The 19,542-nt window shown below is 43.0% G+C and overlaps 1 protein-coding gene across 1 annotated transcript in view; it reads left to right on the plus strand.

Moving 5' to 3' along the window:
• Positions 1-19,542, plus strand: part of stau2 (staufen double-stranded RNA binding protein 2) — a 92,598-nt gene that overhangs the window by 131 nt on the left and 72,925 nt on the right. The window contains exons 2-5 of the mRNA XM_075452077.1: positions 1,612-1,819; positions 2,279-2,409; positions 3,981-4,140; positions 6,069-6,204. Coding sequence (XP_075308192.1) covers positions 1,621-1,819; positions 2,279-2,409; positions 3,981-4,140; positions 6,069-6,204 — 626 coding nt within the window. The 5' untranslated portion in view covers positions 1,612-1,620. The remainder of the gene's footprint in view (positions 1-1,611; positions 1,820-2,278; positions 2,410-3,980; positions 4,141-6,068; positions 6,205-19,542) is intronic.

Below are 19,542 nucleotides of genomic sequence, written 5' to 3' on the forward strand. Positions count from 1 at the left end.
CGCTGTCGGCAGCCCGTATATAGTTCTCGGGTAGACTGAAATCCCCCAGACTTCCGTGGAATATGGGGCGGTGTGGAGATGCTAGCAAGAGGGGTGCTCGGCCGATCAGCCATGATGAGCTTCTACCGGCTAAACAAGCGTAACCGGAGGTGGTTTCATAAAATGTATTCATGTGGAGAAATCACAGTGACACACTCATGACAGTACGCAAGCTTGCCCATTCTGTTAGTGTGTTTTTAGGGACTGACATTTTGAGGAAACAGCGGTTTCTTGATGGTATCGTTAGCTTCTTGCTAAGCTGGGCACAGTCGAAGCTGGGATGTAGGTTTAGGGGCTGCAGACAGCCCTTGTCGCTCTGCCAGCCTACCCTAACATTACTCCACCAAATATATGTCCTCAGCTTGCAGTGACAGATAGTAGTGCCCTTAGTTAACTGTGTAGCCATGCGTTTGTTCAAGTAAGTCTCAGCTGCATCAGAAAAGCATGACAGATTGTGACCCCCACGTACCTTAGTAGTACGCAGGATGCAGGATTGATAGTAACAAGATGAACTGCACTACGTGCAGTTAATTAAAGTCTCACGCCGGAGTAGAAGATGCATTTAGCGTGATTATTAGAAAGTAGTTTTTTTTTTTTTTTATGGAAATGCCAACTGTTATGGTTCTAGTCCAAACATTGGCAGGTGACACCTGTAAACATGAGCGCATGACAAAGTTACTTAAAACAGTTGAGAACATTAGCATGAAAACTGTCAAGTGTCCCAGTGCAAGACACTGAACTCTCTCAGTCTCCTGGGGTTCATCCCGTGTTTAACCCTTTGCCTTTTGTTGGGATACGGAAATATTGTAAATTCTCAGTGCCTGTCACATATTAATGTAAAGTAGCATTGGGGCCATTTCTGGTAAGATGTGGTCATGCAATTTTGTTCCCCGTACACTGAGTTTAACTATCTACTCGGTCTTCATTATTTGCTCATGAAGAAAACACTATGGCGTGTTGTGTTGATAATATTAGAGGCCACAGGCTGTGACCTGTGCTTAGTAGCTTCCACCAACACTTGGCACGCTTGCCTAAAAAGATAAAGAAAATTAAATTGTGACTTTCACTGGATTGCCAAGCCCTTTCTGCTAACCTTAGCCCCTGTCATCTTGAATTAGTTGCATGTATCTCTGCATAGTCAATAATGATCTGTGCATGAATGTCCTTTGTCTTGTTTGGGCTACTATCACGGGCTTGCTTCTTTTTCCAGAGGGTTTAGCAGCAGTAACATGAGTAAAGCTCCTTCAAATAAAGCTTCATTGTCGGACTGTATTAGCTGCCAGTGGATCAGAATGTGAGATAGGCCAAGAGCTGCTCATTTTGGAGTCAGCTCTCCTGGCTTAGAACACAGAATCTGTTAACTGACAGGGAAGAGCATTAATTTGTGCTAAAAGGATTTTTGATTGATACGCACACGCATGTGTAAGTAGACCTATGCACGAATGCTCAGTAGCCAGCACTGTGCAGTGTTTTCCCAGTTTTTGCGTATCACTTGTTTATTTAGAGTTGAGACTGCAGTCCATTTGGTTATTCTTACAAATTGAAAAAAGATGTTGAATTGTTTGGTTTCAGGAATAGAGCATGGCTCAAGTGAAAGTACAGACCGCAGCGCCCCTGGCTGGTCCTGGCCTCTCCCCCGGTGTTACCCCGACGGCCATGGCCAGCTCAGGATCCCTGGGTCTGCAGCCCTCCGTCAACGGCACAGGCCCGGCCCCCACACCCGCCTGCCCTGCTCCTTCAGTCGGATATGGGGACGCCCCTGTGTCTGCCTCACCACCAGGTAGCGCACTAACAGAAATAGCATTGGTTCAGGGGAAACATTCTTATTTTGCATTACAAGGGAAATCAGTTTCTGGGACTTCAATCAGCTGATTGGGGTACTTAAATATTGTCCTTGAAAAATACTTAACATCTTTGATTTGTAATTGCCACAGGTGACGTAAGAGAAACCAGTGTTGCATTCTTAGCACAGTTATTGTAAAAAAAAATTACTGCTTCAATTTGTTATACGATAAGTTTAAGACTAGACAATACTGTTATTGATATAAGCCTTAAAGATGCCTCAAGATTACAACTGTATAATGAAAGAGGTGATCTCAAAGTGGTAAGTAACAAACAGACAGTATGGCCCCCCCAGCACATGTTTGCTTTACATAATAATTATTCGTGCATACAGCTCTGTTTCTGGTTCAGTTACTATGTTGCTCAAGAGTATTGTGTCCTGCTTCACCCTTTAAAGGCCCGCCCCAGGAGAACATGGCAAACCCTAAAGAGAAAACTCCAATGTGCTTGGTGAATGAGTTAGCCCGTTTCAACAGGATCCAACCACAGTATAAGCTCCTCAACGAGCGAGGTCCTGCACACGCTAAGGTGAGGAGTTGGAACATCACAGTGTGAAAAATGAAGAAAACACAGTGATCCTGCGTTTACTTTGACTTGTTTCCTCTACTTCATTTCATTTGGTAATCTACATCAGGTCTGCAAAACATTTCATGAAAAGGGATTGGAGCAGTTTAGGGCTAGTGATGAGGTGAAAAGATGTTCTCTCAAACGGGCAACGTCACCAAGTGATTTTGATAATGTTTGATTCATAGTCGGTGTCTGTAAAAGGCTGAGTGTCTCAGGAGCAAAGATGGGCAGAAATGATCGAAACGGTGTTTCTCAGACAAAGATTGGAAGAGATTTGCATAATTTTCTCCCAAGAGTCCAGAACATAATGAAACATGTCAACCAACCTGTAGGCATTTCAGTACGTTAAGGTCAAGGGCGCAAGTTAATGCTGGAAAACTCCATCCATCCATTATCTTCTGTTCGGGTCGCGGAGACGACAGGTCCAGGAGGTAAACCCAGACATTCCTCTCCCCCGCGATGCTCTCCAGCTCCTCCTGGGGAACTCGAGGCCAGATGGGCTATATTATCTCTCCATCGTGTTCTGGGTCTGCCCTGGTGCTTCCTCCCAGTCGAACGTGCTTGAAAATCCTCGGAGGCATCCTAACCAGATGCCCAAACCGCCTCAGCTGACTCATTTCAATGTGGAGGGAGAAGCGGCAGCTCTACTCTGAGCTCCGTCTGGGTGGTCGAGCTCCTCACCCTACCTCCCAAGGCTGAGTCCAGCCACCTTCCGAAGGAAACTTATTTCAGCCGCTTGTATTCGCGACCTCACAGCACTCAGATCTGGCCATGGGTGAGGATTGGAACGAAGATGGACCAGTAAATCAAAAGCTTCACCTTTTGACTCGGCTCCCTATTCACCACAACAGACTGGCGCAGCGCTCTCATTACTGCTGATCAAGCCCCAATCTGTCTCGCTCCAAATTGGAATCATTCATGAGCTAGATCCTGAGATACTTGGACTCCTTCACTTGAGGCAGAGACTCATTCCTGATTCGGAGGGAGCACTCCACATTATTCCGATTGAAAACTGTTGCAGGACAACTGTGATCACCAATTGCTCAGACGGCACTGCATCAGAACTGTTTCTCATCTTCCTGATATTACCATCAGGGCATATTACTTGGGCAAGGGCTTGCTTTGGGAAACCTTTGTTAGGCAGCCATAATACAGTTAACTTCACTAGTACATCTTAAAACCTTGGACCTTGGAGGCTTCTGTGTGTAATGTACAACTGAAACACTTCATTACTTAGCATCTCCACTGCAAAAGCATTTTTAGGGGTCGTGTGAAGGAGTTACTAAAGAGGAAAAGCCTTAGTGTCCCAAACATTTTTTCAGAATGTGTTGCATTATTTAAATGTAAATAAAACATTAGTAAACATCTGTACAACTCTTGCTTTTTGAATGGTTGGTCTTGTTTTTGGAAAAAAAAAAAGTATTTCCCTTTCTGATTATGCCCTAATGTATCTCACTCGTAACCACGTGTGTTCTAGAACGATGTTGTTACCAATCTGGTGATGTCTTTCTATGTGGATGTCGCTGTCCCAGATCTTCACCGTGCAGCTGACTCTTGGGGAGCAGGTGTGGGAGGCAGAGGGCACCAGCATTAAAAAGGCCCAGCACTCCACTGCTGCCAAAGCGCTGGCCGAGAGCGTCCTTCCCAGACCAGCCCCCCGCTCCCCTAAAGTTGACATCAACAGTAACCCAGGTACAGCAAACAACGCAAGATCCTATTTTACTGTTGAACCATACGACTATACAGGGGGAGGACTTTAAACCCATTTTCTTTTGTTTGTTGTCAGCATTTATCTCAGCGTAAGAAAGGGTTTTTCCAACTGAAATATTTTTTGGTCTCTGGTCTCTTGCTGGTCAATGTGCACAACCATATCCAATTTCTAACTCTGGTAAACATGTAACATGGAAATTATTCAGGAATTGATGTTGTATATGTAGGAAATCACATCATCACCAATACTAATTTATTCAGGTGCTGACAGTCCAAGAGACAGTTCGCTGGGCTTAGAAGGACATACGTTTACTTAATGTTTTACATGTGTGGTTTAGAAGCAGTTTAAAAGATTAGGTCAGATTTTGGCATACGAGCCATTCACTTGGTGTGCCATTAATACATTCAGCCATGTACGAAAGTAGTCAGCTGCAGCAAGCTAGGCCAGCTAACAGCCGATTCTTACAGAAAATAAGGCACAATGATTCCTTTAAGCTGCTTTATTATTAAACTGCGGTGACGTTTAATGGCACAGAGCCAGTGTTGAAGGGTGGGTTCACATCTTTTAAAGTCAGTCTGCAAACAGTAGTCAGATGGTCATATGAAGACTCAAACAGCATGCCTTTTTTCTATCATAATTCGAAAGTTCTTCCACGATGCATTTTGGATGGAAGCTTTTGGGGACCAAATCCGCAGTCTTCTTCCTGAGAAATTAAATACATGTGCATGTATACAAATGTGTCACAAGGAAAAGTCCAAATAAGCTACGTACAACACTGTTTCCCTGTTAGCCCTGCAACCAGTTCACATGTAGTGATTTCTGCTGGCAGCCGTCATTGCAACTACGGCTGTTCAGTAAATCCTTTGCAGTAAGTGCTGAGATACTTCATTCAGTGCAATCTGTAATCCTGGTATAATATTAGTGTGAAGATATCATTTGCTATCAAGGTGAAAGATGTTGTTGCCACAGGCTGCTCACACTCACCTTCCGGTCCTCATATTTATCCACACAATTAACAGCTTGAATGGCTTGAGAAACACAATTGAGCGTTGCTCCGAAAGTTGTGGCCGCAAGGTATTGTGGGATGGATTTAGGGCTGCACACGACTAAAACCTTTTGCGGTCGACCAGCAGTTGCAATTCAAAGCAAATCGTCAAATACTTGTTGCACTTTTCTTAGATATATTTAGGGTTTTCCACGCAAACCACATTATTTGGCTCAGACTAGATTGGCCAACTTTGACACTTCGGCAGACATTTTTAGCATTATTTTTTATTTTTTTAAAGTACCTCCTGAAAAATTTAGCAACCTTTAGAAACAAACACAAATTACTTCCTGTGTTTCGCTCTTTGCTTCAAGCACAGACAGGGAGACTTTGAGTCGATGCATTACATAATGGTAATACAGGCATGCTGCAGCTAATTCAGTGAACACGGAGCAAGGCCACTGTTGACAAGGACGCGAATGTGAGTGGGAGAGGAAAAGTAAGGCTTCTAAGTATATGTATATGAGTGATAAGGTCATGGTGAAATAGTGACAGCCCCCCCCCCAATCCTTTTTTATCTCAGGCCAAATTAATATCCTCAGGTTTGTCTCTACCTTCCTGACCTCATAGTCAGCTCTTAATGAGATGAAGGAAGTCCTGTGATAGGTTATGCAACATCAGACGGCAGCTGTGGGATTAATGGTGTATGCACCAAGAATGTAAGAGTGCTTTACAATGTTTGGGTTGAATTCAAAGATTCTCCATTTGCAAGGTGATATATGATGCACTATCCCGCCTGCTGTGCCTCTATTCAACAGCAATATTTGTTGCAGTCTTCTTAGTTTTTTCTTATTTATTCTTTTCTTTTTCTTTTTTGTTATTTATAGTAATTTTCTCCTTTCCTGTGTGCTCTCACTTACACAGGCAGTATAACACCCACTGTGGAGCTGAATGGTCTGGCCATGAAGAGAGGGGAGCCAGCTATCTACAGGCCTTTGGATCCCAAACCCATGCCCAACTACAGAGCAAATTACAACTTCAGAGGGATGTTTAACCAAAGGTGAGCACTCAAAAATGAGCCCATCCTGTTCATTTCCGTTGGAAAACGTACATTTGTCAGCAGTGTGGGTGAGTTCAGATGAATTTTTTTTTATAAATGTGAATACATTGAGTTATATACACATGAAATAAACAGAGGAATATAGATGATCCTTGTGATTAATTTATCTCACTGGTATATTTTGGATTACCTCGAGCAGCATTGCTCCTTTGATCCCAAAGGCTCATTTGTGTCTGAGACGTGTCTCTGCACTCTGTATTTGTTCTGATGGTTTAACTCGGTGCCTCCAGGGGGTTTTCTCTCTTTTTGGACTTTGGATGGAGCCATTCTACCTTTCTTTGATTATAATGTAAATATAAATGTTATTTTTAATCACAATTTCAGTGTGTTATTTGCTTTGTAGATATTGAAATACATCAAATGTAAAGGCAAGATAACACACGTCACGGTTGTAACTGAACATAGTAGCGTTGCTCGAGGGAACACGCTGTCCCTGAAACTTTGATTTGAGTTTGTTTGACAGACTTTGAATGATTTTTAACCTCCACCATAACTCCCTCCAGATGGCAGTGTTTCTTCATTTTTAGAGTCCATTTGGCCTGCTTTCCAAAGGTGATTGAGCACCCATTTTGTGACTTTATAGTTAAGCATGGGCTGGATTTATACTGGCTTTTCTATTCATTTATCTCTGTTTTTTTAAACTAAATAATTATTTAGCTTTGTGTTCATTACTAAGGTACTAAGCTCATCAACATGTAACAGAGAAGTGAATGTATGTGTTTTGCAACCTTGGCTTGTTAAGGTCCTTTGGTAAGGGATTCTGATTCCAAATAGTTTTCTTTTAATAAAATTTAGATATGCTGCCAGAAACAGTCTGTGACTCAGTGGCAGAATTGAGTAACTTTAGTATAGTCAGCAGACAGTCTAGCATCTGGCTCACATCTTTTACTATTTGATCCATGCAGGAACAAACAGACTGAGAAAGATAAATGTCTTTGGGGTATAGTAGAAAATCTGGCTTCCAGCATCTGCCCGTCAATGTCACATGTCTCAGTGATAAGTTTCTAAGAAGGCAGGCAGTGATATCCCTCACGATCGGATCTGTTTAGTTTTCTTATTTCACTTTGTTAAGAAGCCAGAGAGACGGTTTATGGGTATGTGTGCGTCTCAAGACATAAAAGACACCTATTACTCCAAGGTCACTTTATGTTTTCATGGGGTCTCTTTCTTTCAGTGGGAATGAGCCCCAGATAAATGTAAGTGAGACCCTCTGAATATGAATTCTCTTTATCAGATGACTAAGTATGCTGCAGAGTGACAGGCTATATTCACAATATGTCACCTAAATGATGCTGTGGGGGAAACGAAGGTTTCCACATAGCCGTGTCCTTACCAATTATGATGAATAAGAGTGATCCAGAGTCATGTTGATGGAAAATCTGACCATTAAAGGGGCAGCCTGGCTCTGATCCATCAGCGCTCTAATCACCACCAAGACCAGTATTGATTTGTTCAGAAAGTGCCCCATAGAGGAAATACTGCAATTATATAAAATGTGCATTTATACGCGTCTTAATGAATCTTATTTATGGTGAAAGACTTGAGCATAATTCTTTGCTATCTAAGGCCATGTTTAAATCAGCCATTCATCTCAGTTGTCCCGCGTAAGTGATCGTACCATTGTTCATCCTTTATGAAACAGCTGTGTTCTTATTATTTAGTCAGTTACGGGGCCGCTATGAAAAGAGTGGAAATTCAGCCCAGATGATTAACAAAAATGATCACTGAATCAGGAAAATATTTGTTATCATGAAATCTGATGACATCAGCTCCCTTCATGGACAAACCCCAACTCTTGTGTTATCATTGGAACACCTGATTCCAATGAGTCATGTGGGGCTCCTCTACGGCGCTCCCAGTTTTCCTCCCGGTGCTCCGGTCTCCGGGGGGCGGGGGCGCCCGCATCCTGCATTCTGTCTGAGTTGGAATTTGGATAGGACTTTCCCTGTTAAAGCAAGCTGAGTGGTCCGAAGCGACCCACCTCCTCTCAGCCCTCATTTGGTTATGACAGTAACATTATGTCAGCTGGAAGAACAGTGGGTTGAATGACTGGTGGCGCTTTGCTCTGTGACATTTCCTCCTGTGATGATGGTCAGATACCGAGCTGTCCATTAGTGCTTTCTCTGTAGGAAAATGAGGGGATGAGGGGAAAAAAAGGATCACCTGTGCTGCATTAGATCAGTATCTGAACGGTATCCCCCTTTTTCGACCGGAGCGGTTCAAGTGCTGGTTTAGGGCTGGTGCTGGGGGCAGCTCTCAGATTATTCTAGCCAGTATCTGGTTTTGTTTTTCACAAATTTAGAGGCACAACAGAGTCATGTTACCTTTAGTCTATTAGTGCCTTTCGTTTGTCTCTCTGTGAGCAAGATAATGTAAAAAGAAAAAAATCCAAGGCAAGTTCTTGTGAAACTCAGTCAGTTTGAGGATATGAAAAGAAGGAACTTGTTCGATTTTGGATTTGTATCTCTTGAAGATGGTATTGGCATTGTCCTTGGTGCTGGATGCTTTCTTCGAATGCGTCTCTGGTTTGCCTCGTTCCCACCTGCAGTGAGGTGGTGTTTTCAGTTGAACATATTAGCGCCCACTAGCTTGTCTCCAAATGCCAAACGTCAGTGACAAGCTTGTAAACACGCAGGAAACGGACTCCATCTGAATGCTTGTGCTGCTCAGTCGTTCCTGGACTTGTAAATTGGCAATTTCCTTCGAGATCAACCATGTCAATTTTATAATGTGATAATTGTGTAACATATGTATTGTGTTGCTTCCTAGCGGACGGAGGTCGTTGATTCTGTGACTGCTAAGCAGTTAAATGCACGACAGTGCATTCTAGACCTGCCCGGGAGCTGTGCGGCAGAGTCCTTGTAGAATCAATGACCTTCCGATCTCTATATGCCTCCATGAGCTGTGCCGCATGTGCATGTGTGCACTGTGTTGCAGGAAATCTGACGAGACAGTTGCGATGGAAAGATCCTTGAAAGACGAATCTCATGCCTTCAGGATATCAGCAGACAGCAGCACAGACACAAAGCACACACAGATACTCAGGTGTACTTTGTCATCCACATCCCTAATTGGGCCAACCTGACTCAATGAAAAGGCAAATCTGCCCATGAGCGTTATTCTATATTCAACATTTCCTCTCATCCTTTCCTATGCGGAGGTATCCGATATCCTCCAAGGTCCTCCCAGCACATGCACTTTTTTTTTCTCTCCGCTCGCTCTCCCCCAGTCTGGTGTATTCTTTATATTGCTCCTTGGCCTTTTGGGCTTTACGGTTTCATAGAGCCTAACCGAGACACTATGTGCTCTCGCGTCCACTCAGGCATTCCACAGATATGGTTTTTCTTATCCATCCTATAATCACAGCTGCCCTGAAAACAAAAGGGAGCAGCCAAACCCCACAAGGCAGAGACTTCAGAAGAAATAACTTTTTATTGCATTACTATTTTTTATTTTTTTCCTGCTTTTTCAAAATTACCACGCATCTGTGTAGATCAGTAAATCAGATACATTTACTCAGATAGGACATAAATCAGTGCGGTTGACATGCCAGAGGAAAGGATAATATGTCCTAATTGTACAAATGGGTGTAAACTCATAAAGCAGTGTTTTATTGAAGGGGGTGGAGGAGTGGAATACAGCTCCAACATAAACAAATGCTTGGAATGATTTGTGTTCAACAGACTCGGTGACACAGAAGTCTGCTCTCTCCTTTCATCTCTTCTCATCTGAGTGGAGTTTTGTGTTTGTGTATCCCTGTGTGTCCTCCTTAAATCTTTTGCCTTGATGCCCCGAATTTAAAAGTGGACCTGAGACCAAAGTGCATGGAGGCAGGTCATATCAACATAAGCACTTTTCCTTATGCTGCATGTTAGACTTGTTTGGCAAGGTGAGTCAAATGGCTTCAGACAAATCCCTTCCAAAGTACCCGTATGTGTGTATTTTTACAAAAACACACCACTTAGTCGAACGTCTTCTTAGGGATTCGACCACTTTCTTGTGCTGCAGTGCTCGGAGCAATTAGTCCGACCAGCTGGGCAGCTGTGGAGCGCGAGACAGCAGCGAGGGGTTTATGTTTCTGATTTTGGTGAAACTTTTTTTTCGTTGCCCTCCTTTTCGGGCAGGAGGCATCGGCGCCACATGACACGCATCACAACATAAGCGCCCATTGTTGATGCGGATCATCACGGGGCGATGCACATCAACTCGTCGGGATACACACTGTCCTACTTTCCAGTATTGCTGGCGCATTAACTTTATATAACAACAGCGATTTATTTTCTGTCCCCTCCCGTATCTCCAAAATCCTTCAACCAAGCGCTTTGTGGCGCGTCTCCTTGACAGATACCAGTGTAGTTGTATGCCTTTTCTTTAGGCTGCAGGGATTAATCAATCATGCATTTTCTCACTAGGAGACTTTGGAATGAAACAAAAAAGGGAACTTTTAAGTTTGTAACTTTATTATAAGGCATTGATAAATAAGGAAAAGTCCAAACTGGCCCTTTCAGTAAACAGTTCTTTTTTTCACCTGATTTTATTGTCCAGATGTGCACCTGGGTGTTTGAACAAGTTTATGGTCTAACTTCAGTTCCCGTAATGGGAGAACAAGTTGCTTTTTCTTCGTTTAACCACTTTTTGAATCCCGTCCACATCACAATCACCAGTCACTCTGCTGTGGCTCGATGCGTCACTGGAAGATGTGACAAGGAATAGAGAAATATCACAAATCTATAAAGAATTTGTACTCGCGGGAAAAAGCCAAACCAACGTTTGTGCCATTCGAGTGGTGCTGCGTTTCTTCTCCGGTGGCCCCCGAAGTCATGCGAGCAAACAAGTTACACACCGATCTTAGGGTATTGCTGTAGGAAGACAAAAGGGAAAATCTTTTTCAGGCACCACGATTTAGATGGTAACCAACTCGGAGCATTCTGGCTAAAAAGGAATCCGTAGCTCAGGGGAGTTTGGATTAACAAAGCAATTAGTTTTTTTCCCCTCATAATGACAACAAACATAAAACGGCATGTCACGATGTCATATTCTTAATAAAAACAGAAGGTTCTGAATTTAGACTGATCCCGAGCCAGCCATTCCTCTCAGTCAGCCAAGTCTTAACAGTTGGCACTCAAAGGGCACCGGGGTTAGAGTAAGTGTTCTTTCTTTTTCTTTTTTTTCTTTGTCACATAAACACACACGGAGTGTAACTGCTTTGCACTTTCTGCCAAGTCTTTTATTACTCACTGACATTTTGTTCCATCTTAAGAAGTCAGAATTATTCACACCGTGCCTGTTTTGTCTTTCAAATAATTGGATATAATAACTATTTTCCAGGGGTTGCTTTTATTGCTGGTACAATGAAAATGGAACTATTTACCCAACCCCATTATCAGGCACTCATAATTATTTCTTGTAAGATGCTATCCGCAATACAAAACTATAAGATACCCGAGAGGATACCGTCTGTTGTTTGAGTGTTTCATAGACCCACACAGGTCTTAAAAGAGGTCATCAAGAGAGTCCACTAATTACAGAGCTTGCACAAAGAGAACTTCAACTTCTTGTAGAGAAATGATCCACGAAAAACAGCAACAGCAGTGAGCACAGTTTATTACTTGTATGCACGAAACCGCAGTTCAACACGCTACGTCTTTGTTATTCTTGAATGATATCTGTTGTCGGTAAAGCAGGGATTTGAGTTTGAGCATATGAGACAGCAGCTGTCTGCTACACCGACACAGCAGTACATTACACTGGAGGAATGTGATGGAGTAAATAAATTGCTCCCCTGGTGAACTTCAATGAAAAGCCACAGGATGTGCAGCTTGGTCGTATTAAACAAAGGAAGGAAAGTTATTAGTGACAGGTTAACACCTCTGATGAGCCAATAAACACTGAATTTCAACTTTTCACTTCTGTTTACACCTCAGAGATTTGACAGATGTTGGCAACAGTGTCCTTTTGAACCAGCGCAATGCCACCATCCCCTCCTCGGGATTCATATCTCCGACACCAATGGTCTGATAGCAAATGAAGCGTTTTGATCTTTGCCTTCGTCGGGAATGAGCGTGTCTATGTGTTATAGTTGCCCGAGGGGACGACTGATTGAATAACGCTGAGTTTTGCTGCTCCGAGACCACAACAGATCTCACACAAGAAGTCTCACATTGTTCCCGTGTTTTTACATTTTAAACACCTATTAACACCACCGATTTTTCTCTCCACTCTGAACAGTTGAAAAGCGTCTGTAAGTATATAAACTACTGGTTGTCGGCACTACAGGGGCTCTTTGTTTATTTACAATACAGCACATTTTGTGGCCTCCTTTGTGATTTAAAAAAAAAAAAAGATTATAGTTGCCAGAACTTGTAACTTTTGAAGTGAAAATTTTAGTGTGTCAGTGTGTGTCATGGGCCCAGTAGATTAGGCAAATTAAGTCCGCTGAAGAGTGTTGCTCCATCCCGTCTGTGATCGCGAGAGTCTCAGCCCCGCCGAGCCGACGGTAAAACCAGGACGTCAGCTTCATCTCTGTTAACGCGAACTCTGTCTGTTACACATTTCTCATATTTCTTATCGCGATCGCCGCTGTGTCTGCTGTCCGCAGTAGAGATGGCCGTGCTCTGGGGTTTAATCCGCTTTAGTTGTATAAAGTGAAAACCCGTTCACGTTGTACGTTTCTGTTTGCGACTCAGAACATAACTGCTATTCAACGATCAGAGATTAGAATTCCGTTGCTCTCATTTCACTGCTTTCTCATCGCACTCTGAGCCACCCCTCTCATTCTGGAGCCCGTGGGTCGCGAGTTTGTCTTTGTCCTCTCAACTGTTTCCCACGCCACAGTGGAAACACCAGAAAGTGGTCATCAGCTCCATTTAAGATTTCTTCTTGTTACATATTTCCACATTGGCAGTTAAACGTTTTCAGCGCCGCAAGCCCCATTCTAAAAGTTCGGGGTCGTCTCCAAAAAAGTACTACCTCCCTATCAGGGCCCTTTTTCTCCTCTGGAACTGATTTTTCCCTGGTTCCTGCAGTTCAATTGTTGATTGCTTGTCAGAGTGCAGAGATGTTATTTCACAAAATGGCACCAAAACTGTAAGCTATTTATTCAACAGGCTGTGACAGCTTGTGTTCTCTCAGTTTATCTGATTATTTCTGATTGTGGCAGATTAACTTCTTGATAGCCATAGAAGTCATGTTCAATGAGAAATCGGGCCTGAAGGAGTCATTCTGTTGGAAACCAGTCCTTTACCGTGACATTGATTTTGTTTCTCCACTGCGGTGTGGTGGTTTGGAACATCAGGATCTGAAGAACCTCTGAAAACAACACATTGTGTTTGGAGCACTGTGTTTACTTGACTACACGGGCTGTTTTCTCACACCACCATTTATTTTCTACATGAGTGATCGTGTGAGGCTGATGGGAAGGAGAGCAATCAATGATGGACACGGGGAATGAAGTATGGAAGTTGGGAGGGAGAGAAAACAAGAAAAAGTCTGGCAGGAGATTCGAAGAAAGTGCAGCTGGTGGAGGAGTGAGCCTGTCCAACTTTTTTTTTTCTTTTTTCCTCCAGATCTCTGTCACCCCTTTGCTCCCAATGCAGTCCCATCCCCTTTACAAGGCTTTTTGTGTGTGTGTGTGTGTGTAGCAGCTATTTCTGTTTGCATGTGCGGCCAGTAGATGTCTTGGTGGTGAAGCTCAGTGACGCTGGAGGACAAGTAGGCCAGTACACTCCCTCACTCATGTGCTGCTATTTGTCTGTGAGTAGTTGGCCCCCTTTTTCCTGTGTGCTGCTCTGTGCTGTTGTAGAGTCCATATGTTTTCATCTTACACACAACAGCAACCCACAAGGAGGCGTTAATTGCTAAAAAAAAAAAGTGTCCCTCTGGATGGAGAAAATTGAATCGATCTCTTGTTTTTCGGCAACTTTTTCTCTTGAAGAGACCCCGTTAGTTCAAGGGATGTGAACCAAATAATTAAGCCAATTTATGCTGTGTCTATACATTAAGCAAGCAAGGCACTGAGACCGTATTGATACAGAATATTGGCCCCATTTGGGCTCTAAGCAGCATTAATTCTTCATATACATTATTTTCCGCTTTTGATTCTTATCCGGCTTTTAATCATATTCCGGATGAGGTGTTTACATGTAACGTGAGAAACCCGATTATTCATATCCCCTTGTGCAGGATCTTTAAAGTATCCATGTCTTGGATCATATTTATACAGATGTCTAATTTTCTTATCATCTCAGCTCGATCTTTAGCAGTGGAGGGTGTTCAAGACTTGGACGATCTTGGTTTCTATCGGAGCCCTCCAGGTAGCATTTCCATGTTTCTGAAAGTTTTTGAGATCTAAATAAGATGTTCGCTCCTGGAACACGTAAACAACATGCTGGTGAGCATTGAAAATGCAGATTTTGCTCCTAAATGTGTTCTGTTGGATTCAGGCCCGGTTGAAGTCAGCTGTACGAGCTGATAAAACCAGTTTGATACCTATTTTGCTTGTTTGTGACATGGTGCATTTCGATTGTGGAAAAAGCCATCAGAAGATGGGGAAATTGTGAAGAAAAAAGGAATGCATGTCCAGCAACAATACTATTAAGCCGTGGCATTCAGACCCTGATTGATTGGTTTTAGGGGGCCCAACATTTGTCAGGAAAACATTCCTCAGACTTTGACACCCACGACCACCGGCCTGAACTGTTGAAACAATGCAGGTTGGGTCCATTAATTCATGGTGTTGACACCAAATTCTGATCCCACCATCTGCAGCCTGAGCAGAAATCATGATATAACAGACCAAATTCAGTTTTTCCCAAGTCCTAAACTGAGCCTGTCCATACTGCGACCACATATTTTTCCGTTCTTAGCCGAATGTGGTTTACTGCCGATGAGTTAATCCATTCACCTCAAATGCATTATGTTGAGCATTCCAGTGTGTATTTCTACTCATCACAGTTCCGAATTAGAGTAAGTTTTCTGTAAGTTGGGATCTATCCCCTGAGCTCCTTTTGGTGTGATACCATGCCGCTTTGGTTTTATGTGAGCATTAAATGAAGGTCATTAATACAATGTGTTTGATTTTTATACACTGCATAGCTGCCAAATGATTGCCTGAGTGACTGTGTGACTTAAAAAAAACAGTAGTGAGCTCTACCGCACTTCCTGTACATGTAAGCAATGTGTCAGTGCTTGGTTTTGTGATGCCATGATTTTGCAATTTTTCTTTAGTTTTTGTTGATCTTTTTATTTCCAAGTCAGAGTTTCATTTAATTTCTCTCTTTGGAATAATCCCTTTTTAAGTATGCTCTAATTGTGAGACTTCCAGTGAGTTTGCGTCCTGAGATTTCAGATATTTATCTAGCCAACCGCAAGGCTCTAATGAAGCTCGAGGTCCACTGCGACAGCACAGTATGCGCCACAGTATGCGCACTCCATTTGATAGTTCTGCCTACAGGCTATAATGGACGTTAATGTCAGATGGAAATAGCTTTCTCGGATAATGGGACCGGCTTATTATTTCTGACTTGACTGCGTATGTCATTCCGCACAGTGGGATTGAGACTGAGCTGCCAACTGTCTTGGAGATGGCAAAATCGATCAATCCCATCTATTTTTGTCTGTGAGTGGTTGCCGTCGGTTTCAGAGGCTCCATGTAAGAAGTTATGGTCCATAATTATTTGTTTACCTTGTAGAAAGTCGTAGAAAATCAGCATGCGCATCCCGTTGTGGTTTTCCCATTGATGCTTTGCCAAGTCAATGCTGATAACTACCAACCATTAAAATGTCTACAACAGACTGAATCCCAAGTAAACACTTTCACACGGCACTGAAGAGCCAGATGTTAGCTGGTGTTTGCAGGTTTTATGACCAGTGTAAAAAGGGCTAATGTGGGGTTTTTCTTTTCTCTCCATTTTAAAGATCAAGAGAGTAAATGTAAAACTGATTGTCAAAATAACCCAACACTGCATAAAGTACAAAAAAACATTTTACAACCAAGTCCATTGCCATTATTAAAGCACAGGTCGAAGGCAATCATGACCTGGAAGCACATTCAAAGATACACAGTACAAGGGAACAGATGCACCTCGGCTATAAATGCACATGAACCAAACACTTCTGTGCTGAATTATGTTTCAAGTCACTGATGCTGATTGTTAATGGCACCAAATATCTGTTTTTCTCTCTCTCTCTCTGCTCACATTGGGCCTCATGCAAGAACCGTTCGTACGCACAGATTTGTTCTCAAATCGTCCCTACGAGTGATTTAAGAGAATTTGCGCATTCACCAATCTTTTCGTATTTTACGTTTTCTTTCAGGTACGAACAGAATTTACGAGTGATCCAAACCTGTCGTAGGAGTTTCGTAAAATAGTCCGCTGTTATTCAAATCAAGTTTGCTTGACTAATGGATTGAATATTTAATTACTTTGAAGATAATATAAATAAATATACATTATACCCCATAATTATGCTGATATTATTCTGTTTGACTTAAATTATGCACTAATTGAAGGTTCATTTGAATCTGTTTATAACGAGGTCAATGGGAAGCGTAACCAGCGGCTGTCTTGCTACTTTCGGATGCCTTAGTGCGTCAGGCTCTTGAAGAGACCGTGTGGAGACAGACGAATGGCTGACATCGTGATTAAGATTCCCAAGGACTGTGCTGCTGCAAATATGCAGCTTGCTAGAGCCACTACTCCAGAGAAAAACACGCCGATAAAACCCAATTCCACCACACGTCCAGGTCCTCACCACTCTTGGATTTTTGGCCACAAGAACCTTTCAGAGCGAGACTGGAGACAGATCAGGGGTGTCCCAGTCCTCTGTGAGTCGTGCGCTCCCCTTGGTCATCAAAACTCTCATCAGTTTATCACCCATGGTACATCAAATTCCCATACACTGCTGTCCAACAAGTACAAATTAAGAGGGACTTTCATCCCGTGGCTGGACTGCCAATCATAATTGGAGCACGAGACACATATACGCATCAAAGCACCCATGCCCCTGTCGTGGAGCGCACTGAGCTGAAGGCCAGGTGGGTGTGTCTCGATACAGCGGGGGGCAAACTGCTCTATAGCCCAGAGAAGGCATGCCAGATTTGCGCAATATTGCCATGAACGAGGGTCTCCTACTACCTGAACCAGCCCAGGCAGACCAGAAGGTGTGGTGCCAGAAGACCCCCCTCATGGACCACCCCATCAAAGAGCCATCATGATGAGGCAACAACTGATTGCATGGCTTTAGTTGCAGTCATCGATCAATCTGGCCATGGCGAGACGTTTTTTTTTTTTTTTTAAGCCATTTTCATATCAAACCATTTATTTTTTATTTCGGTGACATTACGAACTACAGGTGACACTGAATTAACAGCACTCGTAATTGCTTCCCATTTCTTCGCTTTAGCAGGTCCCGTAATTTCACTGCTGACACTGCTAAAAATGACAGATTTTCCTTTCTGGATCTCTGAAAGCCGAACTTCAATCTCAGAGCCCGTTAAGTTGTTCTTTTTGCGCCTTGATGCCATTCTCATGACTCGACACTCAACACTGCCTGGCACAGGAGAGAGGAAGCACAGCCTTATATGGTATCATTTTGGGCGTGGAGTATGCAAATCTACTATCCTCGTGCACGTGCACTTAGATACGCACGAGTGAGATTCATCATTTACGCAGGTCGTTTACACAATTTTTCCCAGGTTAAGAGCGTTTGTTGAATCTGACATGGCGTGTTCGTACGAGACCTTCGTACGAAAAAAGTGAGAGAAATTTAGAATAAAAATACGAAAATGTTCTTGCATGAGGCCCATTGTCTTCTACAGAATTCATACTGCTTCATACTGACCGATTCAAATTACTTTCAAACTTAATTGGAGCCTTTTTTCATCGCATCTGTATTCTGCGTTTTGACTCTTGCTTCAATATTGAAAATGCGTCTAAAACTTGAGACATGGATATGATCACAAATACAGTTATCATCAATCAGTCAATTGCCCTGTCTGCATTCCTTGATATGGTCTTAACAAAACAAAGACCGCAGCGTAGTTTTTGCATCATGTCTTCCTGCACACTCTGCTCCAGTAGTGGGAACGCATCTCATACAATCCCCCGTTGTCTATTACATATGTAAAAGCTAGTTTAGTGTTATCTATGGTTTAGAAATGTGTGTGCCATAGAAACGAGTTGTTGTGTCGAAGGCATGGATGCAAATCTATCCATCCATTTTTTCATTTATTTTCCACTTATATAAAATCACGTCACTGAGGCAACAGTTTCGGGAGGGAAACCCAAACATTCCTCTCCTAGTGACTCTCTCCAGCTCTTCCTGGGGGATCCTGAGTCATTCCCAAGCCGTAAGGGATGTATAATCCCTCCAGTGTGTTCTGTTTCTGCCCTGTGGTCTCTAGTTGGACATGCACAAAAAACCTCCAAACAGAGGCAACATGGAGGCATCCTCATCAGATGTCTGAGCCACTTCACCTACCCCTTTCAGTGTGGAGGAGTAACTGCTCTACTTCAAGCTTTCCCTAGTTGTACAAGCTCCTCACCTTAGCTCTAAGGCTGAGCCATGACACCCTCAGAGGGAGCTTTTTTTAAACACTTGTATCTGCAGTCTCATTTTTTCGGTCACTACCCAAATCTCGTGACCATAGTGAGGGTAGGAATGAAGATGAAACATTAAATCCTATGACTCTTTCAGCAGCTGCACCAGGGTGGAGATCTGGTCCACTGTTCCACAACCTAGATGAAAGCCATTCCAGTTCTCTTGAATCTGATGTTTGGCAATCAGTCTGAACCTTCCTTGAAACACCCTGGAGAAAAGTTTTTACAGAGAGCATGACTAGTGTGATCTCACTTAAGTTGGAGCACTTTCTTGAGTCCCCATCACATGGGCATGGCTTCCCCCAAGTCAACCTCAATGAAGAACACGCTTGCTTGATTAAGCAGATCCACCAAGAGCTCCCTCTACCCCTCGACAAAATTGCCAGTTCTGCTCAGGAGTTTCCCACCCAGATAAAGTGCAACCTGGGATTGGCTTTCCCTGCTTTCCCTTTCTGAGTCGCTGATTAGTTTAGCAGAACTTCTGAAAGGCCAACCAAAAGTCTTTCTCAATGGGCTTGGTGAATGCCTCCCCGCCAGCATTTTAGCTTCCACAACCAACAATCTTAATTCCATCCTTCACTTCGATTTGGACTTACCAGGTTTGTATGACAGTTGTCCCTGGCACCAGATCCAACAAGGTGGGGGTCGGTTTACAGCTCCACCCAGTCTTCACTCAATT

Source organism: Odontesthes bonariensis, chromosome 20, assembly GCF_027942865.1.
Source record: "Odontesthes bonariensis isolate fOdoBon6 chromosome 20, fOdoBon6.hap1, whole genome shotgun sequence".
NCBI lineage: Eukaryota > Metazoa > Chordata > Actinopteri > Atheriniformes > Atherinopsidae > Odontesthes > Odontesthes bonariensis.